We start from the raw sequence: 22,550 nt of genomic DNA, 5'->3' as shown, positions 1-22,550 counted from the left end.
ATTTAATAGGTTCCTTCTTGAAACAAATGAGTAAGAGTGCGCCACCAACGAAATTGTAAATTGAGTACAGACTTAAACGATGCCACCACCAGAAAAAGAAAATGAAACCTGCTCGTACGTATTATTTCCCCCTTCTCTCAGGCAGCCTATCGGTGTGGACTTGCGCTGACGATTGATAAACAGGCTTCGAAATATATTATGTAGCATTTTAACGAAAACATCGTTTGACAGTCGCTGCAGAAGTTACTACGAAACAATTTGGATTTTAGGAAATTAAATTCATGATCATTTATCGATAGTTTAGTAACCAGAAGAGTGATTTTGTTTGTTCGCGGAATTCAACCTACTCACACACATGGTTCGAATCAATAGGCCTAGCCTAGGATATTATTAGTTTGGAATTTAGTTTTCGTTCGGATTTACATTTGTGATTTTAAGTTTCTAAATGCAGTCAGCTCAGTCTAATATGTCTATGTACGCAGGGAGAAAGCGGCGACGCCCTGTAAAACGGTAGGTTAATGTGAAAAGTGAATGTTTTTTAACTTTGATATACACGATATTGTTTATCTACTGGGCCACCCAGCTAGGCCTATTTGTTTGTATTGTGGATTACCTGGAGGTTATGAACGGAACTTAAACCGCGCACGCTTAATACAAGTTATTCTGTACAGTTGAAAGTAGTGTGTATAAATTGTTAAATCAATGGTGTGCCAAGGGCCATATTTTATAATTTAGTTAATTACATAACATTAAACAACTTAATTAAATTAGATCGTGTGTTTTTAAACAAAAATCTACCTACAAATAGGGCTTATGTGTATTTAAATACGGGGAACAGACGATCGGGACCACGGACGATCGGGCCCAAGACGATCGGGCCCAGAAAAGATGGTCCCGATCGTCTTCAGCGTTGGGCCCGATCGTCATACCAGTTGGGCCCGATCGTCCAGTGTTTTCAGAACCACGTTGGGCCCGATCGTCTTACCAGTTGGTCCCGATCGTCTTAGCGTTGGGCCCGATAGTCGTTTGTGTTATATAAAATATTATGTGCCACATTTCATCATTTTTAATTCCTAGTGCTAGTGTCAACGTGCTTTTCTTGCGTAATTAATAATAATAATAATTTAATAATAGTCTGTTCTTATATAGCGCATATAAGCAGGCTCTCAATGCGCTTTACATCAAAAATAAATGAGGAAAATGATTAAGAATTAAGATTTTAATTAAAAAGGTTAATTAGATTTTTTTCTGATTTTATCATAATTTTCCCCTAATTAACACGTCTACTGGTTTTAAGAATTTCTTACCAATACTCTCGATTTATGAATAAATGTGATTGATTTTGATTGTTATTATTGTGTTGTTTGTATTCGCGTATTTATTTTTTTAATTTTCCGAGAATGTTTTGGGCCCGATCGTCTTGTTTGTTGGGCCCGATCGTCTGGGCCCGATCGTCTCTGGGCCCGATCGTCTTTCACCCTTGATGGGCCCGATCGTCTCACGATTTGGGCCCGATCGTCTTGAAGTGGGCCCGATCGTCTGGGCCCGATCGTCCGTGGTCCCGATCGTCTGATAACCTTAAATACAGTATCCAGTATTGTGATGTGATTTTTTTTTTAATGTGATGATATTCATTTTTAACTTCAGTGATGTTATGTTATGTTATTTTGTATTGTTTATTTGAAACAATGAATGAATGAATATTCTTATTTAATTCTGTAATAACTCTTTATTACACAACTATACAAAGAGTTTTATTGGTACACTCCAGATTGTCAAACTTTATTTGACACGAAACTATAATTACAAGTATAAAATTATATAATATTAATATATTGGAACTCTTATTGTTGGTACTGGTACAATAAGATTGTTTTCTTATCCCAAAGTTTTTGTCCAAATTCTGGCTTTAGTGGTATAGTTTCCATGGGTCGGGTATTTTATGTAAAGATTTAAAATCAGCATTATACCACATAAACTTTTTAGCACACAAAAAAAGTTTGCTATTTAAATAAAGCAAAATAAATTTAAATTGTGAGGTACTTTTTCTTACAGTATCAATCAATATCTTTATTTATCATGTATGGGGCAATTTAAAAAAAAAAATACAATATAACAAATTACATCAAATTATATTGGTGGAAATGGAATCATTCAACCATGTTTTTCTTTACTTTAAGCAATTTTTAAACAAAAGTAGTACGGTATAGAAAAGTAAGATGACTTATATTTTGATAAAAAGTACTATAATTATTGACCTAGTTAAAACCTGCGAGTTGGCTATTGAACTTGACAATTGTTTGGTGCCATTATTTGGACACTTGTTAACTTTCGTCAAAAGCCAAATTAATAGTCATCGACAATCTGGCAATGTTAGTTGATGCCATAGAGACGGCTAGCTAGGAAACATCACTCACTTCCGTAATTCCTTATAATATCAAGTTTGTAGAAATGTATTCTTAGGAATTATGTTTAATATCATATTTGATCGCAGATGTGTCATATGCATGTTTTTTTTTAATGTTTAGGACATATGTTTTAATATTCAAGTGTAGTGAGGGGAATTTTGATTGATTTGGCTACCATACTGGATCCAAGTTGTCGGATATTCATTTTCAAATGTAGAAACTGTAATCCATTATTTAGTACTTGTACAGTATATAAATCTAAAGGCAAATTAATTAAAGAATGACAATGCTGTGGATACTATTAGTTAGCTGAATCTCAAAATTAAAATAAGCAAAATGTTATCAAAACGATAAAGTTAAAGTTTACAGCCAGAAAAATCTGTAAAGCTTTCGGACTAGCCCTTCATCAGTGCAAGTGTAAATATATGTATACATTCCTGTATTTCTTTAGTGCCCTGTTAAAACTACAGTACTGTATATACAAGTTCTTATCATTTGTGTTTGATGGTTTGATAAACCAAAGCATTCAGTTTATGATAGCTTTATTGCCAAATAGCCTATCCTGACTACTACTTTGTTTACAAAACTATTTTTCTATTTGTTTAAAGTGAAAAGATATTCTTAACAAGTCAACAGACCCTCATTCTTGTTCATACACTTGTCTGTCTCAGATTGATCTTTTCATAAATGGCTACGGGCTTGACATCTACAACATTTAGGCATAAATCTGAAGGGAATATGTTTAAATGTTGTAGATGTGAAGCCTGTAGCCAGGATTTTTACAGGGGATTCTTTTTCCCACAAAAAAGGCAAGTGCAAGCGTAAGCAACTGAAGAAAAAATAAATTTTAGGCCTAGTTTAGATGAAAATAATTTGTCAGCTGGCTAGGTAGAATTGGCCGTAACATTCTTTCGAACCTTATGAACTCCTTGGCTTGGGGCTTTACCAGGGTATTTTAGGACTCGCACTACTGTAGGTACAACCTAATTGTAGGAAGATAAGAGGCATTTTTATAGCCTGTATGTACGACGACTGATTTAAATCAACTATCTCACTAACAAACCAAACCATAATGCACTATCGGGCTGTTTTCATGAGGAGTACTGTACTGTACCTCAATCTTCATTTGCTTGGCTCTGAATGTTACAATGTTTTAACTTTATACTGTATGCACTGTGTACAGTATGACTCTGTAGATGGGTCAATTGTACAAAAAAAATCAGACTGAGAGGTTTAAATAATTACTGAAAATCCTTTTTATAATCCTCATCCAAACAATTTAACTTATCTTTCTTGAAGTACAGTAATAAGGTTTGCGGTCATCACAATCTAGTGCATTCTAGATAGTAATTACACATTATGGTTAGGATGCTATGTTGCTACTATGCACCACAACATAATTCCATAATAGCCATATTGTCTATTCTTTTATTGTGGCCATATTGTAACATATGGTATTAAAAATACTTTAATACTAGATGATGTATTATAATTTTCATATTATATCATTTTGTATATTTTGGTACCATACTTAATACAGTTTTATCTATCTTTAATATTTCATAAAAATGTTGACACCACCAATCTTTGGGTTCTCGTAAATATTCATTCCCCGTCCTCTCTTTTCCCCACTTGTCAGATTTACCGGTGCTGCCACCTCTGCCTCTAGGTATAGCTTGCAAGCATATTACATGAATACTTGCATGGGTACTGTAGGTTTAGAAATAGGTTCCAGAAATTGAAGATGTTATTGTTAATCTTTCAGATAAGAAATGCGCAACACCATTTTGAATGTCTTTTTAATGTTATAATGATGCTTCTGAAAATATTATGCTAGTACAGTACATAAACATGAAATAATTAACAGTAAAAATAAACAAACTAGCTATTTAGCCCCTGCGAATAGATAAACTGCTTTTATAATCCATTGTGAATAATGCTTAAATAAACTTATTGTTAAAATTGCAATAAAATAAATCCTTTTGTCTGATTCACCAAAGTAGTTTAACATGTTATTGTTGTGAATTATTAACCATGAAAGAACTCTCAGAATGTTTAGTACATTGCCTTCTTCCATTATAGACGAGATTATGATGATCAATCACACTCTATTTAAAAAATCCTATTTCAAGTTCAAGTTTACAAACAAGCTGAAGTCTAAAAGCTCTGTCTACACTATCAAATTAGTTTGACAAAAAAAGTGTGATATGCCCAAATATGGTAGTGGTATGACATGTCCATCTATTGGCACATCACACTTTTTTTTAGTGTAGACAGAGCTTTACAGTAGATATTTTATGTGGTCCAAGCAACAATAATAAACAGTAGAAAATAAGTTCGCATAATTCATTTATAGAATATTAAAGATTTTCTACTATAGTAAAGCTTTCGTATAGCAACTGCCATAGGCATAGGTGGATCCAATTTTATAAATTAAAATGCAAAAGATAGGACATTAAGTTAAGTTTAAAGGTAATCAAAAAAAAAAAAAAAAATAAACGGTTAAATTCAACCAAAAATGACAGTTTTTTCAGTTAACTAATTTTGTTTTCACTCCAATTTTTGGTCAATATGAATAACTGTTTATGTGACATTAAAATGATAATATATTCAACAACAAAAATTAGAAAAATATTTGTTCTGGGGGACAATATATCTTTAATAAGAAGTATGTAGCCTACGCCACTCCAAAATGTTTGATCAATAGAATAAGAACCACAGTAATGTATGTACATTCACTATACCAAAACTGATGAAAACATGCAAATGCTATCCAGCAGTATTATAAGCAAAAGCCTGATAAGATTTGAAGCACAAGGTCACAGGAGTAATCTGAGCCCTTTTTAACCTCTTTACCCTTTGATTGAAAAACCAGAGAAATTCATTAGCAACTTCCCTATGCAAGTTATGGTAGGGTATAGTATTCTTTCCAATTTTTTAAATTCTTTCCTTTCACAAGGTACCTTTATGGCTAACATCTGTACATTAAGATCAGGGAGTTGTTTTAAGATGCATGCTCTCCAATTTTGCAATCCATATTCTGTACTTGGGGGTAGTAAAGCTCTGTCTACACTGTCAAACTAGTTTGACAAAAAAAAGTGTGATGTGCCCAAATATGGTAGTGATATGCCCAAATATGGTAGTGATATGCCCAAATATGGTAGTGATATGACATCATCATGTCCATATATGGACACATCACATTTCTTTGTCACATAAAGTTTGTTAGTGTAGACAAGGCTTTAAAGTGTGCTCCCTATTTTGACAAGTAAAATGAAATTATAAACTACTTTTTGATCTATTTTATTAAACAGTATCTCCCAATCCTTGATCCGCCCTTGACCACTGTCTATGTTATTTTCCCACTATGTAACAAAATAGGTCATGACCTAATTAAACTTACCTAAGAACAACAAAACGCAGACAGAACATAAAACAATCAATAGACATACATTATTTATTAAGTAATGTGCTCAATGTAATATACAGACCACAATTGATAATCAGTCTTGAGGTTTATAAATCAATTATTTAATGAAAAGACAAATGTATTCAAAATATCTTTTCATACAATTTTAAAAAGTCAATTTAGTTGTATTATACAGTACAGACAAACTTGTTATGCTTTTCCCCGCATTATCAGACCTTACGCTAACCAGTTATGCAGGTTACATAATAATGTTGTGTAATTTGATGATACAGCACCTTGTGACTCAACTGCCCAAATAATTAATTCTTTTTATCTTTAATATTTTAAATGACAGGTGACAATGTGGTATATGTCAACAAAGTAACTGATATGTTTTGGATGTTAGTCCATTCCTTTGCTAATAATATGATAATTCTGGAGGGCTCTTTTAACATTTTAATCTTGTTTATCTTTTCTAGGCTAACCCCAACTACAGGTGAAGTCAAGACTAACCCTAGCAAACGTCACAGAGACCGCCTGAATACGGAGCTAGACACGCTTTCTAGCCTCCTCCCGTTGGACGAGGAAACTGTGTCCAAGCTTGATAAATTATCAATATTGAGATTATGTGTGAGTTACCTAAGGAACAAGAGTTATTTCAAAGGTAAGTGATCTTTTATATTATTCAATTGTAGTTTTTTTGCCGAGTGTGATGGTTACTATTACTGTATATAAATGTACCTTACGGACAAACAAGATATACTGTACAACAATACAAGTTCACTTTCTATCTCTTTTATTCAATATGAATCCACCAACACGTTTCTTCCTTCCATCCCATAATAGTCTTCCCTTCATGGATTGCCATGAACCTTCTAACTTTGTGCCCAATTTATAATTGCGGTACGACATACTGTCCCCTTTCAATAAAGAACTTTGCCCATACAAGAAACTAAAACAAACTACACCGAGATCAACACATTGTCTTGTGTGTAGAGTTGTCCAATACTGTGATGATCAGCAACAATTTCTTTTAAGGTGGAATATGTACAGTATAATACCATTACTACTGTATCTCTTTCCCAGCTGTACTAATCTATAGACAGGGCCGTAGCCAGCATGAGGCAGACGAGGCGCTCTTCTCGTCTGACATTTTAAATCTTCACCACCCAACCTAAATCCCCAGCTCAGATCATCATATTTTATGTTGATAATTATATTTAAAGCATCTTTGCTTCGTCTGTTTTTAAACTCTCGCTACGGCCTTGACAGAGCTCAACATTTCCAACCAAAGATCCTTTTCACTTTTTCCTTACTTAACACAGTAAAGACATTATTCAATGGTAATAAGCAGTTTTATTCAATATCATTTACTAATAAACTGCTTTTTATAGGTTATTTTATTTTTTGTCAAGAGGTTTTATCAGTTTTCTGAATCAACTCAAAGATAATAGCTAGCTTAGGTACTGTTTTGTCCTGTTCTGTTGCCAATGGTGAATGTGCCTGTGGCTGTTACTGGAGAGTGATACTAAATTTACCAACTCTGATTCTCTGAGGGATTAGCTTAGAAATTTCACTTAAGCTCTAAAAAATGATTTTTAATTTTGTAAGAGGGATCAACTCGACAAAAAGAAATTGGGATTGCTTTTTGATTTTTTTTTTTGATAAAATAATTATTAGTACATTTTAATTTTACTTCAAAATATAATATAAATCTATAATAATACTGTTTGAGAACAAGAATCAGAGCTCTGGGGTTTGATATTAATTTTTACTGTAGTTCAAACTGTAATCAAATATAGACTTTAAAGATCAAACTAAAAGTTCATACTTTATTTTAATTTAGAAAATGTATATTAAGTTCTAGTTTCTATTTTCAATGTATTTGTTGTGCACTTGAGTACAAGTACAGTAGAAATGAAAATCAAATCAACTCATTCATTTCAAATGAATGAAATAGCAATAATAACTAACTGTTCTTTCAACACAGAAATCAGCATGGCTTTATTAATGATATCCTATTGTAATTGTCATTTCACAAGCCAGTTTCCCATTTTCACAGATCTCATCAAGTTTTGTTTATTTAACTTTTACGTAATAGGTTGTTGGCCAATTTGCTGTATTGTTGGTCTTTTTTCTCTCTCTGTGTTCTTTTTTTGTCTCTGTGTTCTTTTTTTTGTTACTTTTTACTAAGTACAGTACGTTGGAGTAAGGGATCATGTACAAATTTATTTTCAGTCACATTCGACAGCGTGAAACCCGGCACTAATAAAATGGATTAAAAAATATTTAAAACTATATATAGTACCTCATGAAATGACTGCAGTTTAACTACATTTTCCAACTGCATAGTTTATGAGGCATTCTCTCTGGAATAAACAGTAAAAGGTATTATTACCCAGAAAAGCTTGGTAATTGGCTAAAGTAAGAGTAAACCAAATGTAGTAACTGCAGTAACTGTAGTAGGATACAGGTCAATGAAGGAATTTCATAATTTGATATGGTCCCTTTTTAAAAGGGCATTCAAAATGTTTGCATATTGCTAAGTTTCAATGTTTACAAAAATGTATTATTTATACTGAATTTTCAATGTTTACATAAAATATTATACTGGATTTGAAGTTTAAAATTTAGCAAAAACATGTTTTCTTGTTTTTTAGTATTGCGTGCAAGTAACTTTAATATAGCATTTTGAGATTGTGTCGATATTTGCATAGCAAAGGCTACCTCTGTAAAGTGATACCCCATGGACAATATAGTCTTTATAAAGGCTTTAAATTTATTCTGCACTTGAAAGAAGTATTTACGATTTTAATTCTTTAAAAGTTTGTCACATAATATGTTCTATGTTTTTCTTTAGAATTAAAAATTGTTAAATCCAATTTGTTAGGTTGAATGACTTTCCATCATATCACACTTCAGGTTTTAATCAAAGGATTTCATAATTAACATTTTTAAATTTGTAAGGTATATTTTGCAATATGAAAAGGGTCTTATTTGTCTAGCAAAACCTGATAATATTCCAAAAACCAATGATAATGCCAACTTTTAATTGGTACAGTCTATTTTGGTACTGATGATATACTTGTTTGTGTCGCAACACCTAATTTATAATATAATAATTGATACTAACATTTTTAGGCCTATAGTGCACAGGGCTGTTGCCACCAGAACGGTTGGTAAGGTTTCAACCTGACCACTTTTTCACAGAGGCCTTTGACAACCCAGTGGCTTGAACAGAGATTGTTCCTTTTTCTTGAAAAAACCGCACCACTTTATTTCTTGTGGCAACATCACTAGTGCATATTGAAGCAGGCTCTCTCTATCTCCCACCCCAGTACCTCATTAACAAGCATAAATAAGAAATGGCAGGATTGTTTAATAATTGCTGGAAAAGAAGAGTCTTCAGCTAGGTCTTTAAAAGAGTTGGTAGGGAATTTCACAACGTTGGGGCTGCCACAGCAAAATCTTTCCAAACATTGAGTTCTAATGACTTTAAATCCATGTACGCCATTAATGCATCACTCTATCAAATCTAACATAGTATTCATGTTATAGGTAGACCATACAGTAAATAACAACACCGGCCATGATTTCATTATATAATTTATAAATAATGCACTGTCAATTGGATTTTGTAGAATGATATAACTAATTTTGTAATAAACTTGGCGGCTCATATGATATGACCTACCTAGTGTAAAAGTTCACAGGTATGGTTTGGATTCAGAAAAGTATGGATGTTGTAGTAAGTGAATTGAAAGTGTGAACATGGATTTTCCCTGTATTATCCAGACCATTAATGATTTTATTTTATTTATGACTTTGTTTATGCAGTGATTTATAACCGTACAGGTCAGGGTTCAAACTGCTAATGTGTTTGATTTGTAGTTTCTACATTCCTGTGGTTTAAAGTAATTATTTACACTTTTTTTTCCTTAATAAATTATAAAAAGTTTTTAAAAAAATGTAAAATAACAATGCAAATGTGGTTTTAAAAACATCAAAATCAATCATTTTTTGTATATACATCAAATGTTTTTATTACAACTACTTTAGCGTTGTAACATATAAATGAGAGGAAAATATATGCATAAAAAATATGATATTTATAACACTAACAGAGTATGATAATAAAGGTGGAATGAACCAACACAATACAAAAAAAAGTTTGAATAAAAAAAAAATGAAATCATGTCCCCTCCCTTATTAAATTTTGGAGCCACATGACAAATTTTTAATTTTCAAAAACAACAGCTAAATTATGAAAATTGCATGGCCGTTGATATGTGTAAACAACAACTGGACTTTTAAACTATATCTTTCTCTGTATATTATAGAGTTACTGTACTAATTTATCAAAAAATGTCATATCAAGATGTCTATCAAGATACTATCTGTCATCAAAGAAACTATGCCCTTATCAAGATACTACAGCATATAAAAAAAAGTAATAAACAAGTTTATAATTAATGGCTTTACACATTGATATTCTGTTTTATAACCAGCAACCAATTTTGTTTTTATACCTGTTTGTGAAAACACAATAATAAGATAACTTGAACTTTAAATTGGCTATCAAAAGCTTTCTGAGAATGTATGGTTTGTTCCTTTTTTTTTAAAGTACTGTACTTCCCGTTTTATTCATTTAAAATTCGTTTTAGCTTTATAACATTTTGTCACGGTATGATTCAACAATAAGGAGTTTCGTTCTTTTATAAAAGGTTAAATGTGGATATCAGTAACAAAAACAATCAATGATTAAAATAATTCCTACAGCTACATAGGTATATTAACTTTCGAATAACAAAGTTGATATTTGAGATGTTGTATAAATTTTCATACAATTTAGGTTACACGTAATATAAAAAAATGTATTTGTTCAATTTATTCGACGGTGGTGTTTACAGTATTCGGGGAGGCTTTATGTTTTTGGGTGTAATATGGTAACATGTATAATCAAATAAATACCAAAATTAATATTTGAGAAGTGATAAAATACAATGAAAATTGTATCAAAATGCTTGGTAAATTGTAGATCTTGTCAATCAATGAAATTCTACTGCAAATAGAAAACAAATAAACAAAACAATATTGTGTATACTGTATATGCATGTGTTGGGGCATATATTTGAGGGTGGCGTTTATTCAAAATGATGTTCTATTGCGGGTGGGTGGGGGAAGGGGGCGGGTAGGCGTATATATGAGGGATGTTTTCGTTCAAAGTGGAGCGTTTATTTGAATAAATACAGTGAATAATTTTCTTTCTATCATTGGAAACTATATAGTACTGTATATGATATAGTACAAGATAGACTAATACACTTACAGTATACCAAAAACAACATTTGCAACCAATCCCAGTCCTTGGTTTACAGTAAATCCCATCATTTTTCGACACAATTTTATATTAATAATTTATATTCGCCCTGTTGAAATGAATGAAAATAATGTATTCATAAATAACATATTCATTCATTTTACAGCATCCTCATAATAAATTACCCGTATCTTTCCTTTGATTACAATTTAATATTACAAGATTGTTTTCAAATGTATGGTCAAGGTTAGATAAACATTGTAGCGTAGAATAGGAGCCAGTAACTAATAGACAGGTAGAAACTGTCTATTTCATAATTAAAATGAATAATCTAGGAAATTATGAATATTGTATAATTTGTAATAAATTTGCGAATTTAATATATTGTCCTAAATGGGAAATACACACTATCGAAAATAAATTATTAAATTTTACATTATATTGGACAAGTTTAGGGAACCGTTGTCATGTATTATATGTTGTTTGTGCCTGAATAAAATTAAATTAAAATTTATAAATAAATAAAATTGCAGGATGAATGAGAATTTGAGAATTGATTTAAAATACATTTTAAAAAATATTTTTATACTAATTTAATCTCTGGTATTTAAACATTTTCTTTCAAGAATTATATTTAATTTTTATACTCGAAAAATCATGAAAAATAAAGATCTATAAAATCAGACTTTTATTAGTCCATTTTGAAGTTTTGATGATGTTATTCACTTCCATAAAGAAAAAATGATTTCACTTTAAAAAGCAAAATAGGCAGTTACATTTAACCCAAAACCCATTGTCTGACGGACAATGTGACTATTTTGTGCTTTAAATTACAGTTTTTTCAGGTAAATAATTTGTTCGCCGATCCAATTTCTGGATATTAAAATGGCATATCCAACAACACAAATTTGTTTTAATCATTTTTTTATGTAGAAAATATATCTTTAAGCAATATTTAGCCATTTTTTGGATTGGATAATCAGACACACTTACATGTTAATGATTGAATAAATATTCTACATTTAAACAAACAATCGTATGTTATTGTAGTAAAAAAAAATTAGTTACTGCAGTAATTGAAGTAGAATAATATTGACATGATCCCTAATAGATACATTCATGGTAATTTATAATAAATTTATTTTTAATTTTGGTGTTCTGAAAATAATGATATATGTAGATGAACTGATAAAAATATGCATAATATACAAACAAACCACAGTGATAATATCATCATTCATTGGTTGTTATGTCTGTGCAGCCTATATTGTTTATATTATTTTGACCTTTGACTGAACTCTGGAATATGGCAGAGTTGCTACTGGCAATATTAATTATCTTCTACTTGTACTTTGGAGTTAATCGTCAAAATTTAAAACGTTCGTAATCAATCGATAAAGGCAATTTTCAAAGTCTAGTGTTCTCTGTCTTGTATCATTTGAAGCAATGAAGCTACAATGTTTAGTTTAATTATTTATTAGGCCAAATAAACAAAATGTTTAGTTTCATGTAAAATTTATTAAAGAATCAATGAATTTTTCCATCAAAATTTAAGGCCTTCATAAAAAAAAAAATCCCAAACGTGAAACTAACATTTTTTTTATTTAGGACTTAATGTCAAAGTTACTGACTATTATGTGATATTTAAATGGCACATTCAGTAATTTAGTTTTGAAAAATAATTTTTTTAAGAGGACAATATTTTAACTTAAGTACTGTATTTTTTATGTGCTCAGTTTTAATTTAAAATCCAAATTTGGAGGCTCAGCGGATTTAGATGATGAATTATATGTACTAGTTTAAAGGGGGGTTCCGGGTTTAAAATGAATAGCAAAAAATGTAAAATATATTTGTTTGTCTCTTGAACGGTAAAAGTTTCAATTTATATAAGCGCCCAGTGAAGCAGAACGAAGGCTGTGAAATGAGGCCAGATTACAAGTGCAGCTACGGCAAAATCACACTGTGGTTACAGAATAGGAAATTCGTGAAATGGTCAATCTTCCGACGACTCGTTATCATTAACCATATCAAATACTTTTGTAAAATTATACTTATCTGATGTAATTTTAGTCGGTCTTCCCATTTATAAAGTCAATTTTTTATGAAAATCCATCAAAACAGTGAAAAATTAGATATGTTTGCACTTTACGTTTGCCGATTTTCGCACTGACTTAGGGAAAGCTTTCAAAATCAATGAAGCGTAACGTATACATTCCTGAGCGAGGAGAGCGAGAGACGTCGATACACGTGCTCACTCTCTGCCCATGCCTGGCATCGTCACGTGATAAGCAGATACAATATACAATACCAAACTGGTCGGGTCGAGTATACCCCGTCTATAATCACAACATGAACGATGTACAGTATTTGATTGAAGGTCGACTCGACCTACCGGAATGGTATAGATAATATAGCTCGAATGAGAGAGTTGGAATATTATTTTGTAAACATAAGTATTGCTAATTTTAAAAAGTGTAGCCTATAGTAAAAGGCCTGGTAGTATCAATTCGCATAGGGTCTACTACACTAGCTAGCTCAATTTTTAACTGGGCCGGATCGGCTAGGTCTCCTTCCTACTACCTGGTCTACTTGCTTGATGCAGTATCCGCTTTTTTGGAGAGTAAACTAGACCTATTTTAGGCCTACTTATTAGACGATCGGGACACCATACGTGCGGAAGGCGATCGGACCTCGTTTTGCCTCAATATTTACAGCCGATTTTGTAGAACGTTTTAGGGTTAGATTGTTTAGGAGTTTGGTTGATAGGATGGGTGTGGAATCCACTGAGTTTTGTTATTTATGGGCCAATCGTTTAGTAGTAGGCTAGCTAGGCCCATGATGGCCCCAATGTTTTAACGTAGCCATCGTGGCATGGAATCCCTAGTCAGAAATGGCTCTCACCCATGAATAAAATGATTTAGGCTAGGCCTAGCCTAGTACGTGAACCCGATATACGATCTGTACTATTCGAGGATTAAAAATAGTATAATTTATGACTCCGTAAATCTGTACTACTAGTAAATTTTGTATTTCATTAAATGTCAAATAAATATATGCTACTACTGTTATTATTACACTTTAGGCCTAGCTTAGAAAATCTACAAAAAATGTATTTCACAATGATCGGGTGGTCGTCGTTTGACAGGGGAGAGAGCTAGAGATGCAAGTTGACAAACACAACGTACAAGCTTGACGTCGCGAGTTTGGAATCCACTGATGACGTGATTTTGTGAATATCTCATGAATATTAATGAGCTTCCCTAAGCTGCTGAAAAACAGACTTTCCATGAATTTACCCTAAAATGTATATAAAATTTAATTTTTTTAATTTCTCGTTATTACTTCTTCATTCTGACATGTCTATATTGTTATAATATTTTTTATTTAATAAATAAACGATATTTAAAAGCAATTTTAAACCCAGAATCCCCCTTTAATACAACTATTATAGATTAACAGTTTAATTTTTTAAATAAATTTACACTTTAAAAGAAACAATTTCTGTGTAACCATTTAGTAAATTTAAATACCATATATCCTCTGGTATAATCCCACTTTGGATCTAATCCTACCCCTACTTCATGGTCTGGATGCAGGCCTCTCTCTCTAGCCAGTTCAGATAAAATTCAAGAAATGCTTACCAATCATTTTTTTCCTGAACCAGGCTTTCCTGGGAAAGTCCCACCCCAAAGCCGACCTACAGTAATTGGCGGTGGGAGAGATTATATTTATTAGGTGATCATTTAGAATAAAATGATCACCTATTGTTATTGTATAAAATCTTTATTATTATTTTTCTTTTTTTTTTTCTTTTTATTGTTTCTGTACACTATTTTGTGTAACAATTATCTCAAAAAGTTTAATGTCAATGATTACAAAAATTTCAGAATATCTTTCAAATAATATAACTTAATCCTAATAAGCTTTCCAGCGTGATCACTCATCCGTGACGACATTTATACGCCATTTTGCGAAATCACATTATCAATCATATCTCCATAATTCATTATCACATATTAATGAAATTCACTACACGTAAACTTCAGATCAAGGGTAAAAATATTAGCAAATAAAAACGCACGCGCACGTAGGTTCATGCGCGTGATATCGCGCGTTAAAAATTTAAAACGCTCAAAATTAAGTTTTGATCAATTTAGAGCATGAATTAGGCCATTTGCGTGTTTCAATAAATTACTGCGCAAAAATGCGTTTTTGCGTGCGCGATACTTAAAAAGCGTAAAAAATATGAATTTTTTTACAAATCTCATTCTACTCACCATCCTTAGTACATTCACCAAATTTGAGTCAGTTCCGACTTAAAATAACGCTATACGAGCACGTTAAAAATGACAAAATGCGCATATTAATTTTACAAAAGTTCTGAAAATGGTGAAAAATAGGTCTTTTTTAAAATGAAAATAATTCTTCAGAATGCAAGATGACCCCCGATTTTTTTAACTTATTCTGGAAGCCATTGAGTTGTAGATATGAATTCATGTACACACTTTACGTACAAAATGTTTTGACGTCATCAAATGGCCACTTGAATTTAAAAATTAGGATTTGTTATCTTTTTGTGTAGATTATCACATTCAACAGAGCGCATCTTGGTTATGTGTGCTCGAATTTCGCACAACTTTCAGTATGTGCTTGCTTAATTAATTATCTTTATCATGAGTTGACACTATCTTCATTTTAATGACGTCATCACGCGTAAAAACTTGAATAACGTAGGCCGTGTAATTTCACCTTCGCAGTAAATTTGAATATCTTACAGCTCTTCAGAATTGAAGGTTACCTTGATGATTATAATTTATTATGAAAGCTGATGAAATGTAGATATTAATTCATATAAAAATTAAGCCTATCGGATGTTGTGACGTTAACATATGGCCAGTTGAAGTGAAAAAGTAGTTTTTTCATATTTTTCGTCAAAGTTATACACAATTCAAAGAGCGCGCACAGCGCTTCTACGTGCCAAATTTTTTTCCAAATCTTATATTTTTTTGCTCAATTAATTATCTTTCGAAATTGTCATCTTAAAGTTTAGTTTGATAACGTCATCATGCCAAAAAATTAGAACATGTGTGTCCCGTAATTTCACCTATGCTACACTGTATATAGATATACAGTATATACTGTACATATTGTATATGGCATATAGGCACAACTCAGCACTATAAGCATATAATAGGATGGCATACATCAACATTTTCCGATCGTATGTTAACGTACGTGCATGTTTAAAAAAAATTAATTTCAGTAAAATGATAAAAATGATCACCTATAATTCGTCAAAGTGACGAATTAAATTCTAGTTTAATTTGGATTTATATAGCGCTTTTCCAAGAGGATACGGTAATTGTAAACATATAAGATATCAATACAATTAAATTTAGCGAAAATTATATAAATTTATTCATGCCAAATTGTGAAACAAAATTAAATTGATTATTCCAAGTAATTATGTTGCTTAGACTAATAACAAAATGTTCATTTGACAACTTAGAAATTGAGTTGTATAGAATCGGTGAACCCTTTCCGATTCAAATATCCCTTTGAATACTCGCGTAGCCAATCAATACTCAACACAAATATCTTTATGTTACCGAGTTTCGTAATTTCTTTTAGCGATTGAAATGATAGAACTGGATACGGTAATATGAAACATGAAAAAAGTGCACTTTAAAATCGTGTCAAGGTCGAATCTATTTACGTGAGATCGAGTAATTACACTGTTATTAAAAATTAAAGCAGTTTGTATTGGTTTGTACTTTTTAATAGCTGATCTTAAATACTGATATGTCTAAATTAAAGTGTTATATAACATTTTATTTTCTTATTATTTATGCAGAATAAAATGCTTTCTAGTATTAATGATATTATTTGACAGGAGTGAGATGAAATGACAATGCTTGGATGAGATTGTTTTATGATTTACATACATTGTGATTATTTTTGTTTACTGGTATGTTGATGATGGTGTTGCAAGTTGTCTCTGGCTGCCATAGAGTTTCTCTGGCTAGAACATACAGTGCTAATAATTGTAGGTGCTACTCTCAGTGGCTGCCATTGGGCTGCAAGAATGTCTACTGGTGATGATGGTGCTATTCTTTGCAAATAGTCCATGGCTGCCGTTTGTCTGTAAGAGTTTTTCTGGCTGGGACATGCAGTGCCAATGATTGTAGGTGCTAACCTCAGTGGCTGCCATTGGGCTGCAAGGATGTCTCCTGGTGTGCTGGTGATGTTTATCCTGCTTGCTACCATTTCAGGTCAAGACGCGTATTGAAGATGGTTGGTGCTACACTGTCTGTGACTGGTTTACCTCTGGCTGGGCTATGAAGAGTTCCCTATGTTAAGAGTTCCCAATTCCATATATCCTGGAATGGGACATTTTTTTGCTTTCATCTTTATATTTTAATACATAAATTATACATCAAGAAAAGATTCACATATTGACATGTTGTTTTGTGAATTAAATTTAGTGTGTGGTATTATAAATTTATGAGCATGTTGACTTTTTAACCAGAATTTTATCATTTTACTGGGGTTTCTTCCGGTGGCGCACCTTCACCCTTGCATACTAAGCATAAATCATTAAATTTTGGTACAATTGTCTACTGTTAACTTCTTTTATTTATTTACATTCTGTGTGAATAATGTTTAAAGTACACCTGTCTCTGTTAGTCCTACCTGCTGTACTCAAGACAAGCATATGGTACAATATAAATAAACATGATAAGCTATTCATTTTAGGCCATGTTATCAATGAAGAAATGTTCTGGCATTGAAATGTGTTCATTTTATAGGTGAATGAGTAATTTTTGTCTATTATTTAAATGATAATTTCGTTACCGTATGTTGTTTCTGTTAAGCTGCTGCTTAATGTCAGCTTTACCATGAGAAACTTGAGCTGGTATCATGACCTTGACCTTGTTATGCTTCATCGCACAACTACTGATTGGCTTTCATCCCTCAGGCGCCATGACAACTGCTGGAAAATAACCAGGGTTCATATATATGATCTAAAAAATTAAATGTATTTAATCTGGTTAAACTTAAGACATGGTGAAATATATCAAATTTACCAGGTCTCTGTAACAGAATTGCTAAGAGGGATGGGAGGTTCAGACAAGGGGCTGATGAAGCAGCTGGGCTGTTAACATACCTAGCTGCCTGTGTTTTAATCAGTCAATGCAGGATAGATGCTAAGCCCATCACTAAAGAGATCCTACCTTTGAATCAATGAAAACTAGCCGCCTATGTTACCACAAACCCTGTCAAGAACGGTTCCCCTTTTGCCGGGAACTAGTACAAATATTGCACCCTCTCTGGCGTGGCTTTTTTCCTGTCATCTTGGTAGTTCAAGTTCATAGTATTTTTCAGTAACAGGTAGCACACATGCCTCATGTCTCGAAGTAGCTGCTGCACCTCCCTGTTTGGATTGTATACCCCGGGATGTAGGGGGCTCATTTTGTCTAAATGTAGGCCTACCATACTTATAAGACATAACACTGTAATCTATCAGGAAGGTTTCTTCCCGCCAAAATCTCCACAAAAGACGAAAGATATTCATTAGTTAAATAGTTACTTTTAATGTGTCTCTTTAAAAAAACAGTACAAATTTAAATTGTCTGAGAAAACAAAGAAACCGATTGCTAAATTAAATTTATCGGGTTGTTTTTACCAGTGCTTTGTTTAAAAATACACCATTAAATTAAATTACCCATAATATCTCATAAGAAAAAAATTGTTTATTTTTGTTGTCATAGAAATGCCTTAGAAATCTTGCCATGTAACATCTAAGTAAACAATCTTAAAATCTAGGTCAGTAGTAATGTTGAAAGTGATTTGTTATGTTTAAATTGGGGCAGGTCGCTTGCTAAATAATTTCATACCATTTTTTCCCCCTTGTTGCATAAAACTCAATTTCAGATAATTTGTTTTTGTAAGCTGGCTTTTGAACTGTTTGTATTAAAGGCATTTTGATGGATAATAAATCAAATAAGAAAGTTAATAAGAATCAATTTTGTTTTCCATTCTGAAGAGATGTTCATATAATCTTGCAGCCAGTTCCAATGAAAGGGAGGCAAAGCACATCCATGGCTCCAACTGCTTCTAGCATTAGGTTCTCTCTACAAACAATAAATTCAGCCTTAATTTTTCGGTCGGCCTATCTACAGCCCGAGTTTAGAGTGTATTGTGTAAACAACAAATGCTTGCTTTAGTAAATGATACACAATGCTTTTTTTGTTAAAACGGTTTATGTATGATTTAACTGTCTTTGCAAAAAAAAAGAGCTATGGAAGTAAAAACATCCAAAGAAATTTGAGAGCCCTTAGTTTGCACCCTACAGAGAGGGGTCGTTGTACTCTGTAAAATAAATTGTGTATATGAATATTATCTATGATATCCTAAATTTAGAATAATGATAGAAAGTTAGAACGCGTTTCCTGTTTCGAATCGATGGCATAATTACCGAGTTGGTATATTTTTTTTGTAAGAAAAGTACAGTAAACCGGGTTGATTTTGTTAGGTACTTGATATGGCCGGGTGGACGCACGCAAAAGAAAGAAAATCGCTTCGGGCATCATTTTATGTTTTGTAGTTTCATCAACGAACACTTAACTCTGTGAGCTGTATTATTACTGTTAGTGTAATCAGTACAATATTTCAGTTTCAGATCTTCTTGCCGGTTTCAGCCTTAATGTTCTTATTTGTTTGTACAATTTGATTATTGTATATAATTGTATATAATACTGTATCAAAAGTGTGTATGGTTGTTAAATCATAGTCCTCATATTGTTGTGTTTGTAGACCTCTGTGTTAAGAAATTTCAATTTCAATACATATTAATTGTTGTATGCTATTTCATTTGTACGCTAAAACATTTAATTTGTTCCATAATTACAATTTCTATTAAAATCCCTTTTTTCAGTTTAGACTGTTTAACAGGCCTAACTGTAAGAATCTATTCATAGAAATTATAAATTAAGAATAGTTACTATCAATCTAGAATAGTGAAACTACTTTGAAAAGTGATAAAGATTATTTAAAACTGAAAGCTATTTTATAATTGACATGCGTATCCCTCAATTTATTTTTAGAAATTCATATTTTTATTTAACAAGTGATATTCCCATCTTGGATGCCTGTTTAATTTGTATGATTTCTGGTGTGTGAGAGTGTATTGTAATTATACTTTATTTGTGAATAAAGCTGCTTTCACAGATTTGGTCCGGAGCCCTAAGTAAAATATTGTGGACAATGGGTTCAGTGGTAAAGCACTAAATTTCATACAATTTCAATTTGTACCTGATTCGGACTACGAATTTGGTGCAGTGGATCAAGAAGCCATTTGTTTGTTGAAATTGTACGATGTTTTTCTTTTGACCAATCAACAGTGAGGGTGAATGACCTCGCTTAGATAACGGAATTCGTGCTCGATGTGAAAGTGCGCTCAACGCTCACAATATTTTCCTAAGGGAACTGGACAAATTCCAGGCATGATGTGAAAACAGCTTTATTCGGAAATGAGACCATGCCACATTTGTAGAAAGAAAGACAAAAATGTAAAAACCAAGAAAGCGATGCTTACATAATGCAAACATAAAATGTGTAGTTATTTTATTTTATTGATTTGTAAGAAGTTGTTCATATAGTGAAAACCATGAATTGTATGATTGAATGAAAATGCATTATTATGTGGCAAAGCTGTTATGATTTTTCATACTGCGAATGGTATGCAAAATGATAAAAACCTATCTGAAACTGCTCTTAACTGTTGCTAAGGAACGTACGACAATGCTTAATGAAGCGTGGAAGAAATTAATTGCGGTGCACATTCTTAAATGTCCCTCACTGCAGTAATATTGAAAACGATGGAATATGTACAATGACTTTGATAGTAACTCGGAAATTTGATAACGCAAAATGATATTAAACTTTTCAATGAATATTACAGAGCGATACATAATTGCTACTGTGTATATCAGGACTATTAGGTTTTAAAATGTATATTATTTAATTTTCGACATTTATACCTAAACCCCTGGGACTATATGGCATTCATACCTAAACCCATATTATACAGTATATATCTTATATTTGGCGAGTTACTACTGTATATTGAAGTAATTAGTCCAGTAAAGAAATTAATCATTTTTAAATAGGGATGCTTATTTCATATTTCGGCATTCATACCTAAACCCACGGGACTATATCTGGTCATACGATATATATCGTATATTTGGTTACTATATTGAAGTAATTAGTCCAGTAAAGAAATTAAACATTTTTAAATAGGGATTTTGTTTATAATACCTCTATACTGTATATATTTTCTTATTTTCATTTTTATAGAAATCAGAAGTAAAACTAAATACTTAATAAATCAAAACTGATCCAAAGTATTCACTTTTCCTTTTTGTTACCTAAATATTATAAAGTTAAATTATCTATCTCGCATGAATAAAGCAAATTTTAATACTAACTGACATTTTCTGAGTGCCCTAGAATATCTGGAGGGTAGCTAGGATTATTTGAGGTAGGGCCAAAATAATTGTTCTCTGAAATAAAATGTAACAACATATTTTCTTAAGCTCTATCTACACTATCAAACTTTATGTGATGTGATGTGATGTGCCCATATATGGAAATGATGATGTCATATCACTACCATATTTGGACATATCACTATCATATATGGGCATATCACTTTTTTTTTTTCACATAAAGTTTGATAGTGTAGACAGAGCTTAAAATATGTTGTTTTGTTGTTTTTTAAAATCCCTTCCACTACTTATTAATTAGGTGTGCCTGTGCCTCTGTTAAAAGTTAACTTTTTATCATCATATAAAGTTTGCAGTGCACCACGGTTACACCGCCAAGAACCGTTTAGCTTATCTGTGTTTCCTAGGAGATAATACTAAAAAATATTTGAAATTCTGAATTATGACTTCTATTCAATAGAAACAAAAGTAAATATGGTCATTCATGAAGAATAGTATTAAATAAATAAAGTGATATTAATTATACATTTTTTATTTACATTACATTGACATCAATTATTTGATTTGAATGATGCTGTAGGCAGTCATAGATATAAATTAAACAACATGATGTTTAGCTGGGATTATGTTCCGGATTCTACGATTGTAGGTAGACCAATCAGGTCGCTCCAGATGGAACGAAGAGTCTTTGAGTGTTGCCGAGTATATGAATGATGCTCTTAAAGAGTGGATTAGGATTGGTTAATATTGTTTATTCCAACTTAAATCCTTAAAACGTGACGACTATATCTTCAAGGGTTCCTGTTAAAAGCTAGTTAGATACATGGATTTGTAATCAAAGAAAAACACATTTAAAATGAAACTTTACAACTTGTAATATTATTTATATAATTCTGTGATTA

At 32.0% G+C, this 22,550-nt stretch overlaps 1 protein-coding gene across 1 annotated transcript in view; it reads left to right on the top strand.

The window, feature by feature from the left end:
* The first annotated feature begins 83 nt into the window (after window positions 1-83).
* The window catches only part of LOC144847618 (uncharacterized), a 50,065-nt gene continuing 27,598 nt past the window's right edge, over window positions 84-22,550 (top strand). Inside the window, exons 1-2 of the mRNA XM_078704068.1 lie at window positions 84-510; window positions 6,297-6,481. Coding sequence (XP_078560194.1) covers window positions 446-510; window positions 6,297-6,481 — 250 coding nt within the window. The 5' untranslated portion in view covers window positions 84-445. The remainder of the gene's footprint in view (window positions 511-6,296; window positions 6,482-22,550) is intronic.

The sequence above is a fragment of the Antedon bifida genome, chromosome 7 (genome assembly GCF_963402885.1).
Source record: "Antedon bifida chromosome 7, ecAntBifi1.1, whole genome shotgun sequence".
Taxonomy (NCBI): Eukaryota; Metazoa; Echinodermata; class Crinoidea; order Comatulida; family Antedonidae; genus Antedon; species Antedon bifida.
Note: the sequence above shows the minus strand (reverse complement) of the source record. Positions and strands in the feature narration are given on the sequence as shown.